Source organism: Erythrolamprus reginae, chromosome 6, assembly GCF_031021105.1.
Source record: "Erythrolamprus reginae isolate rEryReg1 chromosome 6, rEryReg1.hap1, whole genome shotgun sequence".
Classification (NCBI taxonomy): Eukaryota; Metazoa; Chordata; class Lepidosauria; order Squamata; family Dipsadidae; genus Erythrolamprus; species Erythrolamprus reginae.
The window spans coordinates 57,413,850-57,429,527 of record NC_091955.1 but is presented as its reverse complement, the minus strand read 5'-3'; the positions used below and the strand labels follow the sequence as shown (position 1 = coordinate 57,429,527).

General features: G+C 46.4%; 1 protein-coding gene across 1 annotated transcript in view; it reads right to left on the bottom strand.

The window, feature by feature from the left end:
• The window catches only part of PLXNC1 (plexin C1), an 81,882-nt gene extending 68,476 nt beyond the window's left edge, over nucleotides 1-13,406 (bottom strand). The window contains exon 1 of the mRNA XM_070755837.1: nucleotides 12,229-13,406. Within this exon, the coding sequence (XP_070611938.1) occupies nucleotides 12,229-13,242 (1,014 nt within the window). The 5' untranslated portion in view covers nucleotides 13,243-13,406. The remainder of the gene's footprint in view (nucleotides 1-12,228) is intronic.
• Between the last annotated feature and the right edge of the window lie 2,272 nt (nucleotides 13,407-15,678).

Genomic DNA, 15,678 nt, shown 5'->3' with positions numbered 1-15,678 from the left:
CTCAGTCCAACCCACGTCAAAATGTATTCGCCGCCTTGAGTTACTTATAATATTAATAATGCAGGATTAAAAATGAAATAAATAAATGATGATCCTGTAAGATTAACAGCATGAATGGCAGAAAATTTAGTTACAAGTCTCAAGATATGCTTGCTGTCATTATTTAGCGAGACAACACAAAAACTAAAAACATCGACTTTTCATGTGGGAAGCTGTCAGGGAATCTCAACAATTGTGATCACATGACTGTAGCTTGCTACAACACTACAATTGCAAGTCGCACAGCAAGCTCCCAGATTGTGATTACAGGGCCACAGGAACACTGTGATGGCTGGAACTCCATCATAAGTCCCACTCATGAAGGGCCATCATAACCAGCCGGGGCGCTTCTTGGCGTTCTCCCGAACGCCGAACCCGGAAGTTTGGCAAAAGTTCAGGTTCGGGAGAATACCGAGAAGCGCCACTGCCCATCTGTCACTTTCCGAAACAGCTGGGGCACTTCTTGGCATTCTCCTGAACGCTGAACTCAGAAGTTCAGCAAAAGTTCGGGTTCTGCATTCAGGTTCGGCAGAATGCTGAGAAGCACCGCTGCCCAGCTGTCACCTTCCCAGAAGAGCCGGTCGGGAGGCTCAAATGGAGGTGGGGAATCCCAATAGGGAATTCCAGGGGCGAAGCTTTGATGTCACGGAGACGTCCCTCCTGGCCGTCCAAAACATGGACTCCAGGAAGGACGTCTCTGTGACGTCAAAGCTCCGCCTCTGGAATTCCCTATTGGGATTCTCCACCTTTGTTTGAGCCTCCCCACCGGCCGACAGCTCCATGGCTCTTCTGGGAAGGTAACAAATAACAATATTACTACAGCAGCAAATAATTTTGACCCATATGATAAACATTTGCACTTTTACTTGAAATGTGAATCAAGCTATATATTTTCTATGTTCTGTCATAAGGTGGTAATGTAACTAAGCATATACATAAAATCTTAAGATTTGAGTAAACTTTTAAAATAAAAAATCCTCTAAATTGTATGTTACTATTACAATTCCAGGTTTCTCCTTCCTCTCTTAAGTAATATCACCTCTCTTAAGTAATATCAAGTAATATCAATTTTTCAATATATGTTCAGTTAGTTAGACATTATTTTTTGCTGTTTGCCAATAAGTATCTTTAAATCTACTGTCGGTAATGGAAATTTAAACATGTTCAAATCATTTCAACTGAAATCAGTGAGGCTTGGTGATATTTAATTGTCGAGTCATCCTGATGATTATATATCTGCTTATTCTTTACGCATATAAAAACTCCAAGATCTGAACTAATTTTAACATTTCTTATATATAGAAGAATGTTAAAAATAAAAATAAAAACATACATACATACATACATGCATACATACAAACAGACAACAATTACCGAGTAGCTTAGCCTACTCGGTAATTGTCTAAATTGCACTTTCAGCTTCTTTAAGTGATGGAAAGTAGAAACAGAATAATATTAAAATACACTATATTATATATAAAGGGAAATAATTTCTGAAGGGAAAAACAATTCCTCAACATGAAATTTGCAAAAGTATATAAACTTTTGCAAATAGTATGACTGTAATTTGGAATGAATCTGGTTGAATGGTTTTAAATTGTTGGGGGTTTAGATTCAGGCTTTATACTTGGGTTTATTAATTTTGTATTTGTATTGATTTTGTCCTGTAAGCCGCCCTGAGTGCCCTGGAAAAGGGTGGCTGAGAAATCCAAGTAAACAAACAAACAAAATTTATATGCCAATTTTAAGAAGTGAAGATTAAAAAAACCAGAAACTATATTATCACACTATGGAATATATCCAGTGAAGGGCTACAAATTTTTTTACTACCACACTGTGGGCATGGCTTATGCAGGATGCCCTGCATTTTCTTTCAACATCTTTCAGTGCAAATGGTTGCTCTGGGGTGGAGCTCCATTTTCACTACCCCACTGCGTTTCCCCCCCCCCCCCCCGTCCGGCCAGCAGCCTACCCCTGAATATATCCCTTGAAGTTACTACCAAATTGGATAGAATATTAAATTGTACGGTGTTACTACACGCACACACATATACCTGCTGAAAATTAAACTCAGGTGAGATCAACATGGGAAATTGTCCTACAAATTGGTCTGAATTTTATGCTGCAGAACACAGAAAGTAGCAAAAAATATCAATTTTTTAAAAAATTGTACAACAGATGATAGTTAATTTTAAATGTCAATATTAAAATATTGATAAGACAGTAACAAAAAATGAATACACAACAATGAAAGAATGCAATAATATATAACCCGCAACGAATATTTGCTTAAGAAAATTATAATCTGGATTTAAAATCCACCGACCTATTTACACACCTTAAAAATCCCATATAATTAATATTTCTATATTTTAAACAGATTAAAATTGCAAAATATAAATTCAATTAAAATTCAAAACTTATAAAATATCTAATAGACATATGGCATGCACCACAGATTCAAAAAATTAAAATAATCAACACAAAGTTGAGTTAAAAGTAGACTAAGAAGCAGTATCTACTTTTGGTTGAATCCAATTCACTTTGTTCTCAGAGCCAAAATCAGTTCAACTCAACTTTTTCATACCTGGTTTTAAGAAAATGAAGAGTGAATTTCAACAGAATAAATAATTCTAACTAAATATCTCAGAAATTTGGACTGAACTACTTCTAGTACAAGGATATCTTTATATTCACAGCACTGTACTATTGCAAAAGTCTTGATTCTTTAGTTCTGTAAATATTAATTGCTACAGGCAGTTAGCACTTAGTGCTTTATCTGATAATTGTGCATGGAGTGTAAGATTTGAAGATTGACATTTCTAGGACATAGAGAATTGAAAATAGGTGTTCAAAAGCCTTTATCTGCTCAGTTTGGTTATTGTTGTTTGTACGAATATAATAGAGGCAAGCATCCCACTTAACAAATACAGACACATTGATTGCCAGCATTTTGGTCTGACAATATAAAGATAGCATCTGTAGCTCAATCACAGCCCCATTTGGGATAGAACCTGGATGTGGCTCTCTCAAGGATTATCTGAAGCTCTCTCCGTTAAAGTGTTGGCTCAAATAAATATATGAGAATGTGCTCCAGTCCAATTATTATAGATGGACAGAGAGCATTGACAGACATAATTTCCCATGGACGAAGCAAATCACTGCCAAATTATTCAAGGAAGTTTCTCATCATAATAGCTAACTATATAGGACTCGAACAAAGCCTGGAGCAAAGTTAAGTGAAGAATCTTTATTATTATTATTATTATTATTATTATTATTATTATTATTATTTATTAGATTTGTATGCCGCCCCTCTCCGAGGACTTGGAGCGGCTCACAATAAGAAAACAGTACAAATCCAATATTTAAAACAGTTTAAAACCCTTAACATAAAAACAATCATACATCTCATACAGACCATATATAAAATGGAAACGGCCCAGGGGAATCAATTTCTCCATGCCTGATGGCAGAGGTGGGTTTTGAGGAGTTTGCGAAAGGCACGGAGGGTGGGGGCAGTCCTAATCTCCGCAGGGAGTTGATTCCAGAGGGTCAGGGCCGCCACAGAGAAGGCTCTTCCCCTGGGTCCAGTCAGACGACAATGTTTCGTCGACGGGACCTAGAGAAGGCCAACTCTGTGGGACCTAACCAGTTGCTGGGATTCATGTGGCAGAAGGCGGTCCCAGAGATATTCTGGTCCGATGCCATGAAGAGATTTATAGGTCATAACCAACACTTTGAATTGATCGGCAACCAATGCAGACTGCAGAGTGTTGGTGAAACATGGGCATACCGGGGAAGCCCATGATTGCTCTCGCAGCTGCATTTTGCCTCTTCAGAGGTAGCCCCATGTAGAGAGCATTACAGTAGTCGAATCTCGAGTTGATGAGGGCATGAGTGACTGTGAGCAGTGAGCCCCGATCCAGGTAGGTCTGCACCAGGCGAACCTGGGCAAATGCTCCCCCCACCACAGCTGAAAGATGGTTCTCTAATGTAAGCTGTTGATCGAGGAGGACGCCCAAGTTGCAGACCCTCTCTGAGGGGATCAATAATTCCCCCCCCAGAGTAATGGATGGACAGATGGAATGGTCCTTGGGAGGCAAAACCCACAGCTACTCCGTCTTATCAGGGTTGAGTTTGAGTCTGTTGACACCAATCCAGACCCTAACAGCCTCCAGGCACTGGCACATCACTTCCACTGCTTCGTTGACTGGACATGGACACCTCACTCCATGTCCCTGGATGATCTCGCCCAGCGGGTTCATGTAGACATTAAATAGCAGGGGGAGAGGTACCCCACAAGGGAGAAACCTAGAGGTCGACCTCTGATCCCCCACTAACACTGGCTGCAACCGACCGGAGAGGTAGGAGGAGAACCACTGAAGGACAGTGCCTCCCACTCCCAGCCCCTCCAGCTGGCACAGAAGGATACCATGGTCGATGGTATCAAAAGCCGCTGAGAGGTCAAGAAGCACCAAGACAAAGGATAAACCCCTGTCCCAGGCCCACCAGAGATCATCCATCAACGCGACCAAAGCAGTTTCCGTGCTGTAGCTGGGCCTGAAACCCGACTGTTGAGGGCCTAGATAATCGGCTTCTTCCAAGGACTGTTGAAGCTGGAGCGCCACCACCTTCTCAACAACCCTTCCCCATAAAGGGAAGGTTGGAGACTGGACGATAGTTATTAAGCACGACTGGGTCCAGGGAAGGCTTCTTGAGGAGGGGTGCCTCCTTGTAGGGAACCGGGAAGGACCCCCTCCCCAAAGAAGTGTTCACAAGCTCCTGGACCCAGCTCCGTGTCACCTCCCTGCTGGCTGAAACCAGCCAGGAGGGACACGGATCCAGCAAACAGATGTTGGAACTCACAGCTCCAATGGTCTTGTCCGCTTCATCAGGTGTCACCAAATCAAACTCTTCCCAGACAGATGGACAAGGACAGACACAGTTACCTCAACTGACTCGTTGTCAGTTGACTCTGTTATCCAATCGGAGTCAAGGTCCGCCCGCATCCGAGCGACTTTATCAGCAAAAAATGTGTTAAAGTCCTCGGCACTGCTCTGCAAAGGCTCCCCAACTCCCCCCTGATTAAGAAGGGAGTGGGTCACCTTAAACAGAGCGGCCGGGCGAGATTCCGCTGATGCAATCAAGGCGGCATGGTACACACATCTTGCCACCTTGAGCACCACTTTGTAAGTCTTAATATGAGCTCTTACAAGTGTTCGGTAGGATTCGGACTTACTCTTCCTCCATCGCTTCTCTAGATGTCTCTTCTGGCGTTTCAACTACCGGAGCTCCTCAGTAAACCAAGGAACTCTCCAGGGTCTAGTGCCTTGGAGAGGTCGCAATGGTGCAATTCGGTCAAGAACCTCAGTCGCAGCCTTATTCCAGGCCACGGCAAGAGACTCTGCTGAACTGTGGACGAGTGCATCTGGTATAACCCCAAGTGCCCTTTGAAAGCTCTCTGTGTCCATCAGGCATCTTGGGCAGAACCACCTAGTCCAGCGGTCCCCAAACTACGGCCCGCAAGCCGGATGCGGCCCGCTGAGGCGATTTATCCGGCCCGCAGGGAGCACACGAGATTTTATCGATAGATATAATAAGCTCTTGAATCTCCCGTCCATTCACCGCGGAGGATGAGGTGAGGAGGAGACGGTGCAGAGGCAAGGGGTGGGGAGGAAAGCGGGCCTGCAATTGGCCCCTTGCAGGCCCACTTTCGTCCCCGCCCCTTGCCTCTGCACCGTCTCCTCCTCACCTCATCCTCCACGGTGAATGGACAGGAGATTCAGGAACCCCCCTGAATTTGCCCGAATGGAGGCAGCGGCGGCTTCAAGGGACCTGGTCCTTCTCGGCGCTGCGTTGCTGCAGCGTCCGAGCTCCGCTGTTGTCCCCGGGCACTGTTACCTCAGCTGCGCTGAGAGAGAAAGAGAGAGAGCGTGGAGGGCGGCTTGCCGGTCCACGGCCCCCTGGATGAGCGGCCCCGCATGGCCCCAGCACCGGACTTCGCCATCGCCTCTGCCCCCGTCCGGCTCTCCAGCAAAGAGTCCACCCCTTTGCCCTCCATGGCGCCCAGCGCCCGGCCCCAGGCCACCGCCACCTCCTCCTCCGGGTAGCGCACCCGAGCTCTTCCTGCAGGAACGGGTGGTGGGGTGGAAGTGGTTGGACTTATCTACACGCGCGCCTGCTGATTGGGAAGAGGGGGGAAAAAATCTGCGCCTCCAAAGAGGGGAGGCGGGGGAAGAAAGAAAAAAAGAGTTCCAACTTGGCGGAACGCAGAGGGGAGAACCGAGCGTGCTGCAGCAAGTTTGCTTGGCTTTCTGGGGCTTTTTTTTCTCCCCTTCCACCACCCCTGTCTGAATGTCATTTGCCGCTTAGGAGTGACCCTCTCTCGGGCTTGTTGTGGATGCGGCGTGGATGAGGGGGAAAGCCGTAAGCGCGAATTAGCAAAACCAGTTCAACCTCTTCTTCGCCTCCTTACCGACTACTGAAGAAAAAAGAAGCTTCGTTGGGATTCTGGCTCTCCACAGAGACTTTCCAAATGTGCTTTTCAGGGCAGCCGGGCTTTTCCCCTCATCCACGCCACATCCACAACAAGCCCGAGAGAGGGTCACTCCTAAGCGGCAAATGACATTCAGACAGGGGTGGTGGAAGGGGAGGAAAAAAAAAAGCCCCAGAAAGCCAAGCAAACTTGCTGCAGCACGCTCGGTTCTCCCCTCCGCCTTCTGCCAAGTTGGAACTCTTTTTTTCTTTCTCCCCCCCCCCTCCCCTCTTTGGAGGCGCAGATTTTTTTCCCTCTCTTCCCAATCAGCAGGCGCGCGTGTAGATAAGTCCAACCACTTCCACCCCACCACCCGTTCCTGCAGGAAGAGCTCAGGCGCGCAGCGCTACCCGGAGGTGGAGGCGGTGTGGGGCTGGGCACCGTGGAGGGCGAAGGGGTGGACGTGATTGCTACCTCTTAGCTAGAGAGCCGGGCGGGGGCGGAGGTGACGGTGAAGTCCGGTACTCTCCGCTCTCTCGCTCTCTCTCAGCGCAGCTTAGAAGTAACAATGCCCAAGGACAGCAGCGGAGTTTGGAGGCTTTAGCAACGCAGCACCATGAAGGACCGTATGTTGGTCCTTTGAAACCGCCGCCGCCTCCGTTCGGGTGAATTCAGGGGGTTAGCTGGAGAGCCGGATGGGGGCGGAGGCGACGGCGAAGTCCAGTGCTGGGGCCATGCAGAACTGCTCATTCAGGGGGCCGTGGACTGGCAAGCTGCCCTCCGCTCTCTCTTTCTCTCTCTGTTGCCAGCGTGGTGTATGAGAAAGAGAAAGCAAGAGAGAGAGAGAAAGAGGGAGAGATAGAGAGTGAGAGAGAAAGGATAGAAATATAGTGAGAAAGAAAGAGGGAGAGATAGAGAGGGAGAGATAGAAATAGAGGGAGAGAGAAAGAAAGAGGGAGAGGGAGGGAGGGAGAGAGGGAGAGATAGAAATAGAATGAGAAAGAAAGCAAGAGAAAGAGGGCGGAAGAGGGAGAGATACAAAGAGGGAGAGAGAAAGAGGGAGTGAAAGAGACAGAGAAAGAGAAGAGAGAGAGAAAGAGAGAGGGACAGAGAGAGAAAGAGGGAGAGATAGAGAGGAAGACAGAAAGGGGGATAGATGGAAAGAGTGAGAGAGAAAAAGAGAAAGAGAAAATGAGGGAGAGGAAAATGAAATGAGAGAGAAGGAAGAAAAGAGAGGGAAGAGAGAAGTAGAGAGGAAGGAGGGAAGGAAGGAAGGAGAAATGGAGGGAGTTTCTTGATTTAAGTTTAAATTTACTTGTTAATAAAAATGTATAAATTACTTTATTACTCAATTACTTCTTATTTTAAATATTGTTTTTGTTCCCATTTTGTTTTTTACTTTAAATAAAATATGTGCAGTGTGCATAGGGATTTGTTCATAGGGGTTTTTTTATAGTCCGGCCCTCCAACAGTCTGAGGGACAGTAAACTGGCCCCCTGTGTAAAAAGTTTGGGGACCCCTGACCTAGTCGGTTCCGCCTCCCTGCAGGGGAGGATTGGAGCCAGGAAATCAAGCCGCAATACAAAATGGTGTGACCATGACAAAGGCAACACTTCTAAGCCCCTTAGTCTCAGACCATTACTCAGTTGTTCAGAGAGGAATATGGGTGCATGCCCCCCCTCATGAGTCGGACCCTGTACTACTTGAGTCAGGTCCATGGCAGTCATGGTGGCCATGAACGCCTGTGCTAGCCCAGAGGTTTCACCGAGCGACAGTAGATTAAAGTCCCCCAAGACAATAAGTCTGGGGAACTCCACCGCCAGTCCGGCTACCTCCTCGAGCAGCACAGGCAGGGCTGTTGACACGCAGCTGGGAGGCAGGTACGTGAGCAAGAAACACACCTGAACTCCTAAGTCCAACTTCACCAGGAGGGACTCACAACCCGCAATCTCTGGAGCAACGAGTCTATGTAGGCAAAGGCTCTTCTTGGCTCATGGGGTCGAGGCTGAGGCCAAATCTGAAACTCGGCTGGGCAAATTTCAAAGAGAGGAACTCCTCCCTCTGGACCCAGCCAGGTTTCAGTCACACATGCCAGGTCGGCCTCCTCCTCCAGGATCAGATCCCGGATGTGAAGAGGTTTATTTACCACCGACCTGGCATTGAGTAGCAGCAGCCTGAGCCCAGGGCCAGAATTACACTCGTCACCAGTACCCTGGGTTGAGCTCACAGAGCCGGAACAAGGGATCGCTATTAAGCAGCGATCTCTCCTCTGGAACGGCTAGCTCTGTGGCTCCCGCCATATCTGCCTCTCCCCAGCATCACCGGGATATTCTGACCCTCTGCCACCCCAGAGATAGGTACCCCCTCCCCTCCTGCCTCTTTAGTGTCAGATGGGCCAAATATGTCATTCACACCATTCCCATTCACCTTCTCCATATCATAATCCCACCCACCCCAGCCATCCCACCCATACCAATCATTCATTCCATACATATTATTACACCCGCCCCAATTATCCATCAATTTAAAAAACCTAATAATTTAATTAAAAATAGGATTAAAATATGGCATTAAAATACAAATTAATACTAATTAATTATCAATTACTCTAAAACTAGTACTAAATGCCAAATTATTAAATATTTAAAAAAACAAAATACAGGGGGAAATCAGTTAGAAATCAATTAGTTAGCAGTTCTTAGGCCATCAACAGCTAGGTGGCACCAGACTCTGGATCAATTAAATTCTAGATAAGTCCAGCATAAATCTCCAAGTCTTTAAATAATAAGTCCCTGGGAAAAAATATCTCTTTAGTGCTGGCCGCTGCCACCGCCCGGCACTCCCAGCTTGTAAATTGTGTCTCGAATTATTATTAACTCAGACTCCTGCGTCTCTACAGCTCCCCTGGCTCTCGTCGGTCGGTCCAGTCGCCCTGTGATAATTACCATTGATTTTGATATACAGAGGAATAAACATCTCAGATATCTGCTACAATATCTGAGATATCTGTTGTGGATCCATCTTTCAGCATTCCCAAATACTTTCCTTGTATACTTGCACTCTTACTTAGAGGCCACTCAAACTGACATGCCTAGAAAATTTGCCTGCAAAGGTATTGACTAGGAAATTCAATAATATCCCGTTTGGAGCTCTTACTGATACACTCAGACACTGACATTGAGATGGTGTTTTTGAAATGCCCTATTATCTTTGAAGGATGGAGTTAATCTAGCTTCCATTTACAAATTACTTGGTCCCTACAGGCAATTCTATATTTCCTGTTAAACAGGTAGGGCTACAAAATTTCTAGGAAATTCTGTGCCATAGCAATTGCAAACAGAAGTTGGTGGATCTGAATGTATTACTGTATGGGACATGTTAGTTTCTGCTGTGAAAAGGCTTTTATTCATTTTTTAAAATTTTGATATTTTATTTTCTCTATTGCTTTGATTTTTTTTGAAAGATTGTAACATTTTAAAATAACATAAGAGAATGAAAAATAAGGTGGATTTACACACTACACTAATCCATGATATAATTTTCTTGTTTATTAGATAAGCATATTTATAAGTCCAGCCATTTTATTTTAATTCAAATATGTTCAAACAATAGTTAAAACAAATTACAACTCAATATTATATGTGGTTATTCAAGTTTATCCAAACTACTGTAGGGTTAAAATGAATTATGGTTACTGATATGTGCATTATTTGCATACAATTCACAATGCACTACAAATAATCTTTTAAATTCAATGTTAAGTAACCTCAGGAATACAATAACAGCCAGCTAAACTGTGCTGCATTTTCAGTATGACTGAATATTCCAGCACAGCTTTCTAGGAATTGTTGAATAGATAGATTCCACCTCACAGTTCTAAATGGGTATCATCTTTGATGACATCAGAAAGCAGCTAGATATCCAGGAACATAATGGGATTGCATTCTTTTTCCCCATTCTGTTTATAGGAAAAATGTTTTACTGCCCAACCTTGACTGAAATGTATTTTGGGGGGGGGGAGGAAATACTCAGACTAAAATAAAGTCTTTATCATTTACACTGTTAAATCCTTCAGATCCCTACAGGGGGTTCTATGTCTAGAGGAATTATTGCATTACTTTTAAGGATGGAAGGGATGGGAGGATTTCTTCTTTCTGTGGGAGGTGGCAACTTCATGGATTCAGCCTTCTGTCAGAAGTTGCTAAAGATGCACAATATTTCCCTCTTACCAATGCTTCCCTTTTTAAAAGGTCTTTGGTGCTGAGTTTGGTTGTTTTATTGCAGATGTTTCATTACCCAAAGTAGGTAAACTGCTAGCATTGATTATGTTACCCATTTTGGATAAAGAAATATCTGCCAAAGAACAACCAAATGACCCTTCATTTCAACCCCAAGTTACAAATATTCTCTTTTATTGTTTCCCCCTTTCTCTCTCCCATTCTTTTTCCTCATGTCACTGTTTCTCTCTCCCAAGCAAGAGGTTGCAAAAAATGAACAGACACTAAATATGTGAATTTACAGCACTCTTACAGGGAATATTAATAATTAGGCCAATTGTCACAAGCTGCTCAGAAAAGATCACCCATCCTTTGAAAAACATGTGAAGGTAAGATTCATAATTGAGGGAGAAAAATATGTTTTCCCTAATTCTACGATTATCATCACACAGATTAAAGTAAGACAATGAACCCTTGCTAATTTCTACCATTGCTGTTGTAAGGGATGTCATTACTTTGAGTTTACAAATATACCAAAGTAACAGAAGCAATAAAAGGTCATTTGAAAGTTCCCAATCTATTATTTCATTCTGCAACTGAAGAAGATTCTTATAGCAGTGTCAGCTACATCAGTCAATACCCCAGCAATTATAATACCCCGTAAAAACTATCAATGCTTTAGAACTCATAGCTTTCCACTGTTACAAAGAGAAATAATTGCTTTTAGTACAATTGAATTTGAATGTAGACAAGCACTAATTAATTAGTGGAAAGCTTAGATATAAATTGCTTTAACCTTTTGGCTTGGACCACCTTGTGGTTTCAAGCACGAATGCTAAGATTTTTCTCCAAAGGAATTTTATCATCCAAACTACCTAACCATATCCATCAAATTTCATTCCCTGCTAGTTAGTCTCTATTTGTGGTCCTTTGTCACAGCAATAGAAGAATAATGGTACTTTTAAATGAGGACCTTGGTAGTAGTGCTAATCCTGAAGATGTTACCTAGCTTAGGGAATGAAACATCTGCAAGAAAACAACCAAGCTTAGAGAGCACCAAAGACTCTTCATTCAATTGTGAGCTACAAATATTCTTCCCTGATACCTTTAAAGCATCTCCAAAGCCCCATAGTCCCATACCATTAGTTTTCTTCCCAATGCATAAGCATTCTTTATCTACTGGGGGGTTTTTTCATTGAAGCCATTGGAAAGCAAACAATGAAAAAAATGGAAAAACAATGAAAGAATCTGAAATAACTTTTTGACTGCTGTGTCTTATCACTGCAAAATACAGTAGTGAATCACTCCTGCAGAAAACCCTAAACTTTCCTTTTAGTTTTGGCTTCCATTGTGATCTGCTTGCCAAAATATTCTGTATCGTTCTGGGGTCCTGCCTCTCATAAATGCATAGCTTGCAACAATTAAACAAATCGATCTTAAATATAGCTGATTTGTTGCCAGGCGATCTGGCCAGCAATAACCGAAGGTACTCACACAGGACTTTGGAAGTTTCTGATCTGGTTCCCATGTGAACTCGGAACCGGGGGGCTCTCTGAACTGGCAGCTGTTCGCATTCTTCTTCAGTTCTTCAACCTTAAAGATGCAAAGACCGGTGGAAGTCGGAGTGGCGGGACTTGAATCTGAACCGAAAACCCCGGCCCAGAGCCCGCGTTCCTCCAGGTACGCGGAAGAAAGAATTTTGCTCTTTTTGCTGGCGCCACATCGCAGGAACTGGCTATTATGCTTGAAGGAGTTTCTCGCGTACTCAACGATGAGCATCTTGGCCTCCACGTTGTCGTTGTTATAATAAGGGAAAAAGAAGTAGTTCTGCCAGCGAAAGGCATCCTCGAAGTGCAGGTTGTATGCCTCCGTCATGGCCACCTGCCTCTCCTCGCCCACGCTGCTTTCCTCTTCCTTGAGGAGGAAGACCGCCTTGTTGGCGAGGCTCGGCGGGGGATCATCGGTGCAGCCGTTCAGTTTATGGGTCGTGGCCACCACCAGGAACCAACGGGAGCAGTTGTCCTCGCAATGCATCAGCCCGGCCACCGCGCCATCCGACGCGTAGGTCACCAATTCTTGGCCGAAGCGTTTCGCTTCGGTGGCGCTCCCTTCGGTAAGGTTCTGCGTGTAACAGACGCCTCGCTGCTGAGTCCAACAGGTGAGCAGGCGGTCGCCACCGAAGGGCAGCAGCAGCTTGTTGACCGAGGCCACCACCGCCCCGCAGGACTCGCCCAACTCCCCCGGGCAGACGGGCTTCTCCTTCCACTCCAGCGAAGGCGCCACTTCGTACCAGCAGTTGCCGCTGGCCACCAAGAACCGCTGCCCGCTCACGGCCAGGTTAGCCACGGCGTGAGGGAACGCGAGGGGTTCCTGCCCTCGGGCGCCCGCCGCAGCCCAAGCTAGCAGCCCCAGCAGCAGAGACGGTAGCAGCGGCGGCGAGGGCAACGCCGAGCTCCCGCGGTCACGGCAAGCCGGCCGCCTTCGCGTGGCCCCCGACCCTCGGGCCATGGCCCCCTTGCCTGCCCCGGCTACCTAGGGCTCCTCGGATGGCGGGAGAGGCTCTGGTGCCGCCGACATGTCAGCAGCTGCGGCACCGCCCCAACTCTTCGGACGAGCAGGGAACCCCTCCCGCGGCCGCCCTTCCCCCCGCTCTGTGGCTTCCTCTGCGCCTCAGCTGCCTCGCGCCTCAGCGGTTCCTCTTTTTCCCCCTGGGAGGTGGGAAGCCCGCCTCGCCTCCTTCACTGGCGCGGCCGACCCCGACTCTCCCCTCTTTCCCGCCCTTCCTCCCTCCTACGGAGGGCGTGCCAGCTAGGGCGCTCCACGTGCTTGTCGCTTTTCTCCCCGAATCCCTCCCCTCACCCGAGTTCGCTGTCGCCCGGGTGGGAAACAGGCTGATTGCAAATGGAGGCCATTCTCCTGGCGGAGGTGAGGCCAGCTGGTTTCAGGGTGGGTGGGTGGGTGCCTGGATGGGTCTCCTCGCTGATGCCACAAGGTTAAATGGTCTCAGATCCGCCCAGGCCAGGGGTCTTCAAACTTGCCAACTTTTAAGACTTGTGGACTTCAGCTCCCAGATTTCAACAACTTTAAGACTTGTGAACTTCAACTCCCAGAATTCTACAGCCAGCTATGCTGGCTGGAGAATTCTGGTAGTTAAAGTACACAAGTCTTAAAGTTGCCAAGTTTGAAAACCTCTGGCCCAGGCCCTGCTGGGTGGTGCCCCTTCTAAAGACGTTCCACAGCTGACTTCCCCCACTCTAACTGGTTTTTTTCCCCCTTCTAGCAATTTACAGCATTAACCAACCAGCCCTGGTGAGATATAACTTGATCTGCCCTCAATAGATCTATGCTTTTAACTAGAGACAAAATGGTCCAGGTGGATGAAAGCTATTTTCAAACTTATATAAGTAGGAATAAGGCTTGTAGGGGAGCTTGGAGATCATTTAATACAATTTTCTGAACAAGACTGCACTACTGTACTATTATAGCATGGCCATTCCAGCCTTTCTTCAAGCACCTCTATTGGGATAGAATCCTCCTTGACTAGAGGTGGGCAAAGTTGGCTCTTCTTTGACATGTGGACTTCTATTCCCAGAATACCTGACCTACCATGATTGGCTCAGGAATTCTGGTAGTTGAACTCCACAAGTCATAGAAGAGCCAACTTTGCCTACCTAGCCAAGACTCTACCCCACTGTAGAGTCCATTACATCTCCTCCCTGTGCCTAGTTGAAATCTACCTTCTTTTCATTTAAACTTGTGCATTTAAATGTCTTCTCATTTATTTTTTTGCCTTTGAACAATTGCAATCTATCTTCCACAAGACAGGCCAGCAGATATGTGGAAATAGCTGTTTATATCTCACTGCAATCTTCTCTTCTATAGTGCTGCACAGGCTAAAAATACCAAGGACATGGGGTGAGGTATCATCAATATGCTGATGATACCCAGCTTTACATCTCCACCCCATGCCCAGTCAACGAAGCGGTGGAAGTGATGTGCCGGTGCCTGGAGGCTGTTGGGGCCTGGATGGGTGTCAACAGACTCAAACTCAACCCGGATAAGACGGAGTGGCTGTGGGTTTTGCCTCCCAAGGACAATCCCACCTGTCCGTCCATTACCCTGGGGGGGGGGGGAATTATTGACCCCCTCAGAGAGAGTCCGCAACTTGGGCGTCCTCCTCGATCCACAGCTCACATTAGAAAACCATCTCTCAGCTGTGGCGAGGGGGGCGTTTGCCCAGGTTCGCCTGGTGCACCAGTTGCGGCCCTATCTGGACCGGGACTCATTGCTCACAGTCACTCATGCCCTCATCACCTCGAGGTTCGACTACTGTAATGCTCTCTACATGGGGCTACCTTTGAAGAGTGTTCGGAAACTTCAGATCGTGCAGAATGCAGCTGCGAGAGCAGTCATGGGCCTACCTAGGTATGCCCATGTTTCACCATCACTCCGCAGTCTGCATTGGCTGCTGATCAATTTCCGGTCACAATTCAAAGTGTTGGTTATGACCCTTAAAGCCCTTCATGGCATTGGACCAGAATATCTCCAAGACCGCCTCCTGCCGCACGAATCCCAGCGACCGATTAGGTCCCACAGAGTGGGCCTTCTCCGGGTCCCGTCAACTAAACAATGTCGGTTGGCGGGCCCCAGGGGAAGAGCCTTCTCTGTGGCGGTACCGGCTCTCTGGAACCAACTCCCCCCGGAGATTAGAACTGCCCCTACTCTCCCTGCCTTCCGTAAACTCCTTAAAACCCACCTTTGTGGTCAGGCATGGGGGAATTGAAACATCTCCCCCTGGGCACGTTTAATTTATACATGGTATGCTTGTGCGTGTGTCTGTTAGTTTATGGGGTTTTTTAAATTTCTAAATATTTTAATTAATTGCATTATTTATGATTTGTTTCACTTGTTGTGAGCCGCCCCGAGTCTTCGGAGAGGGGCAGC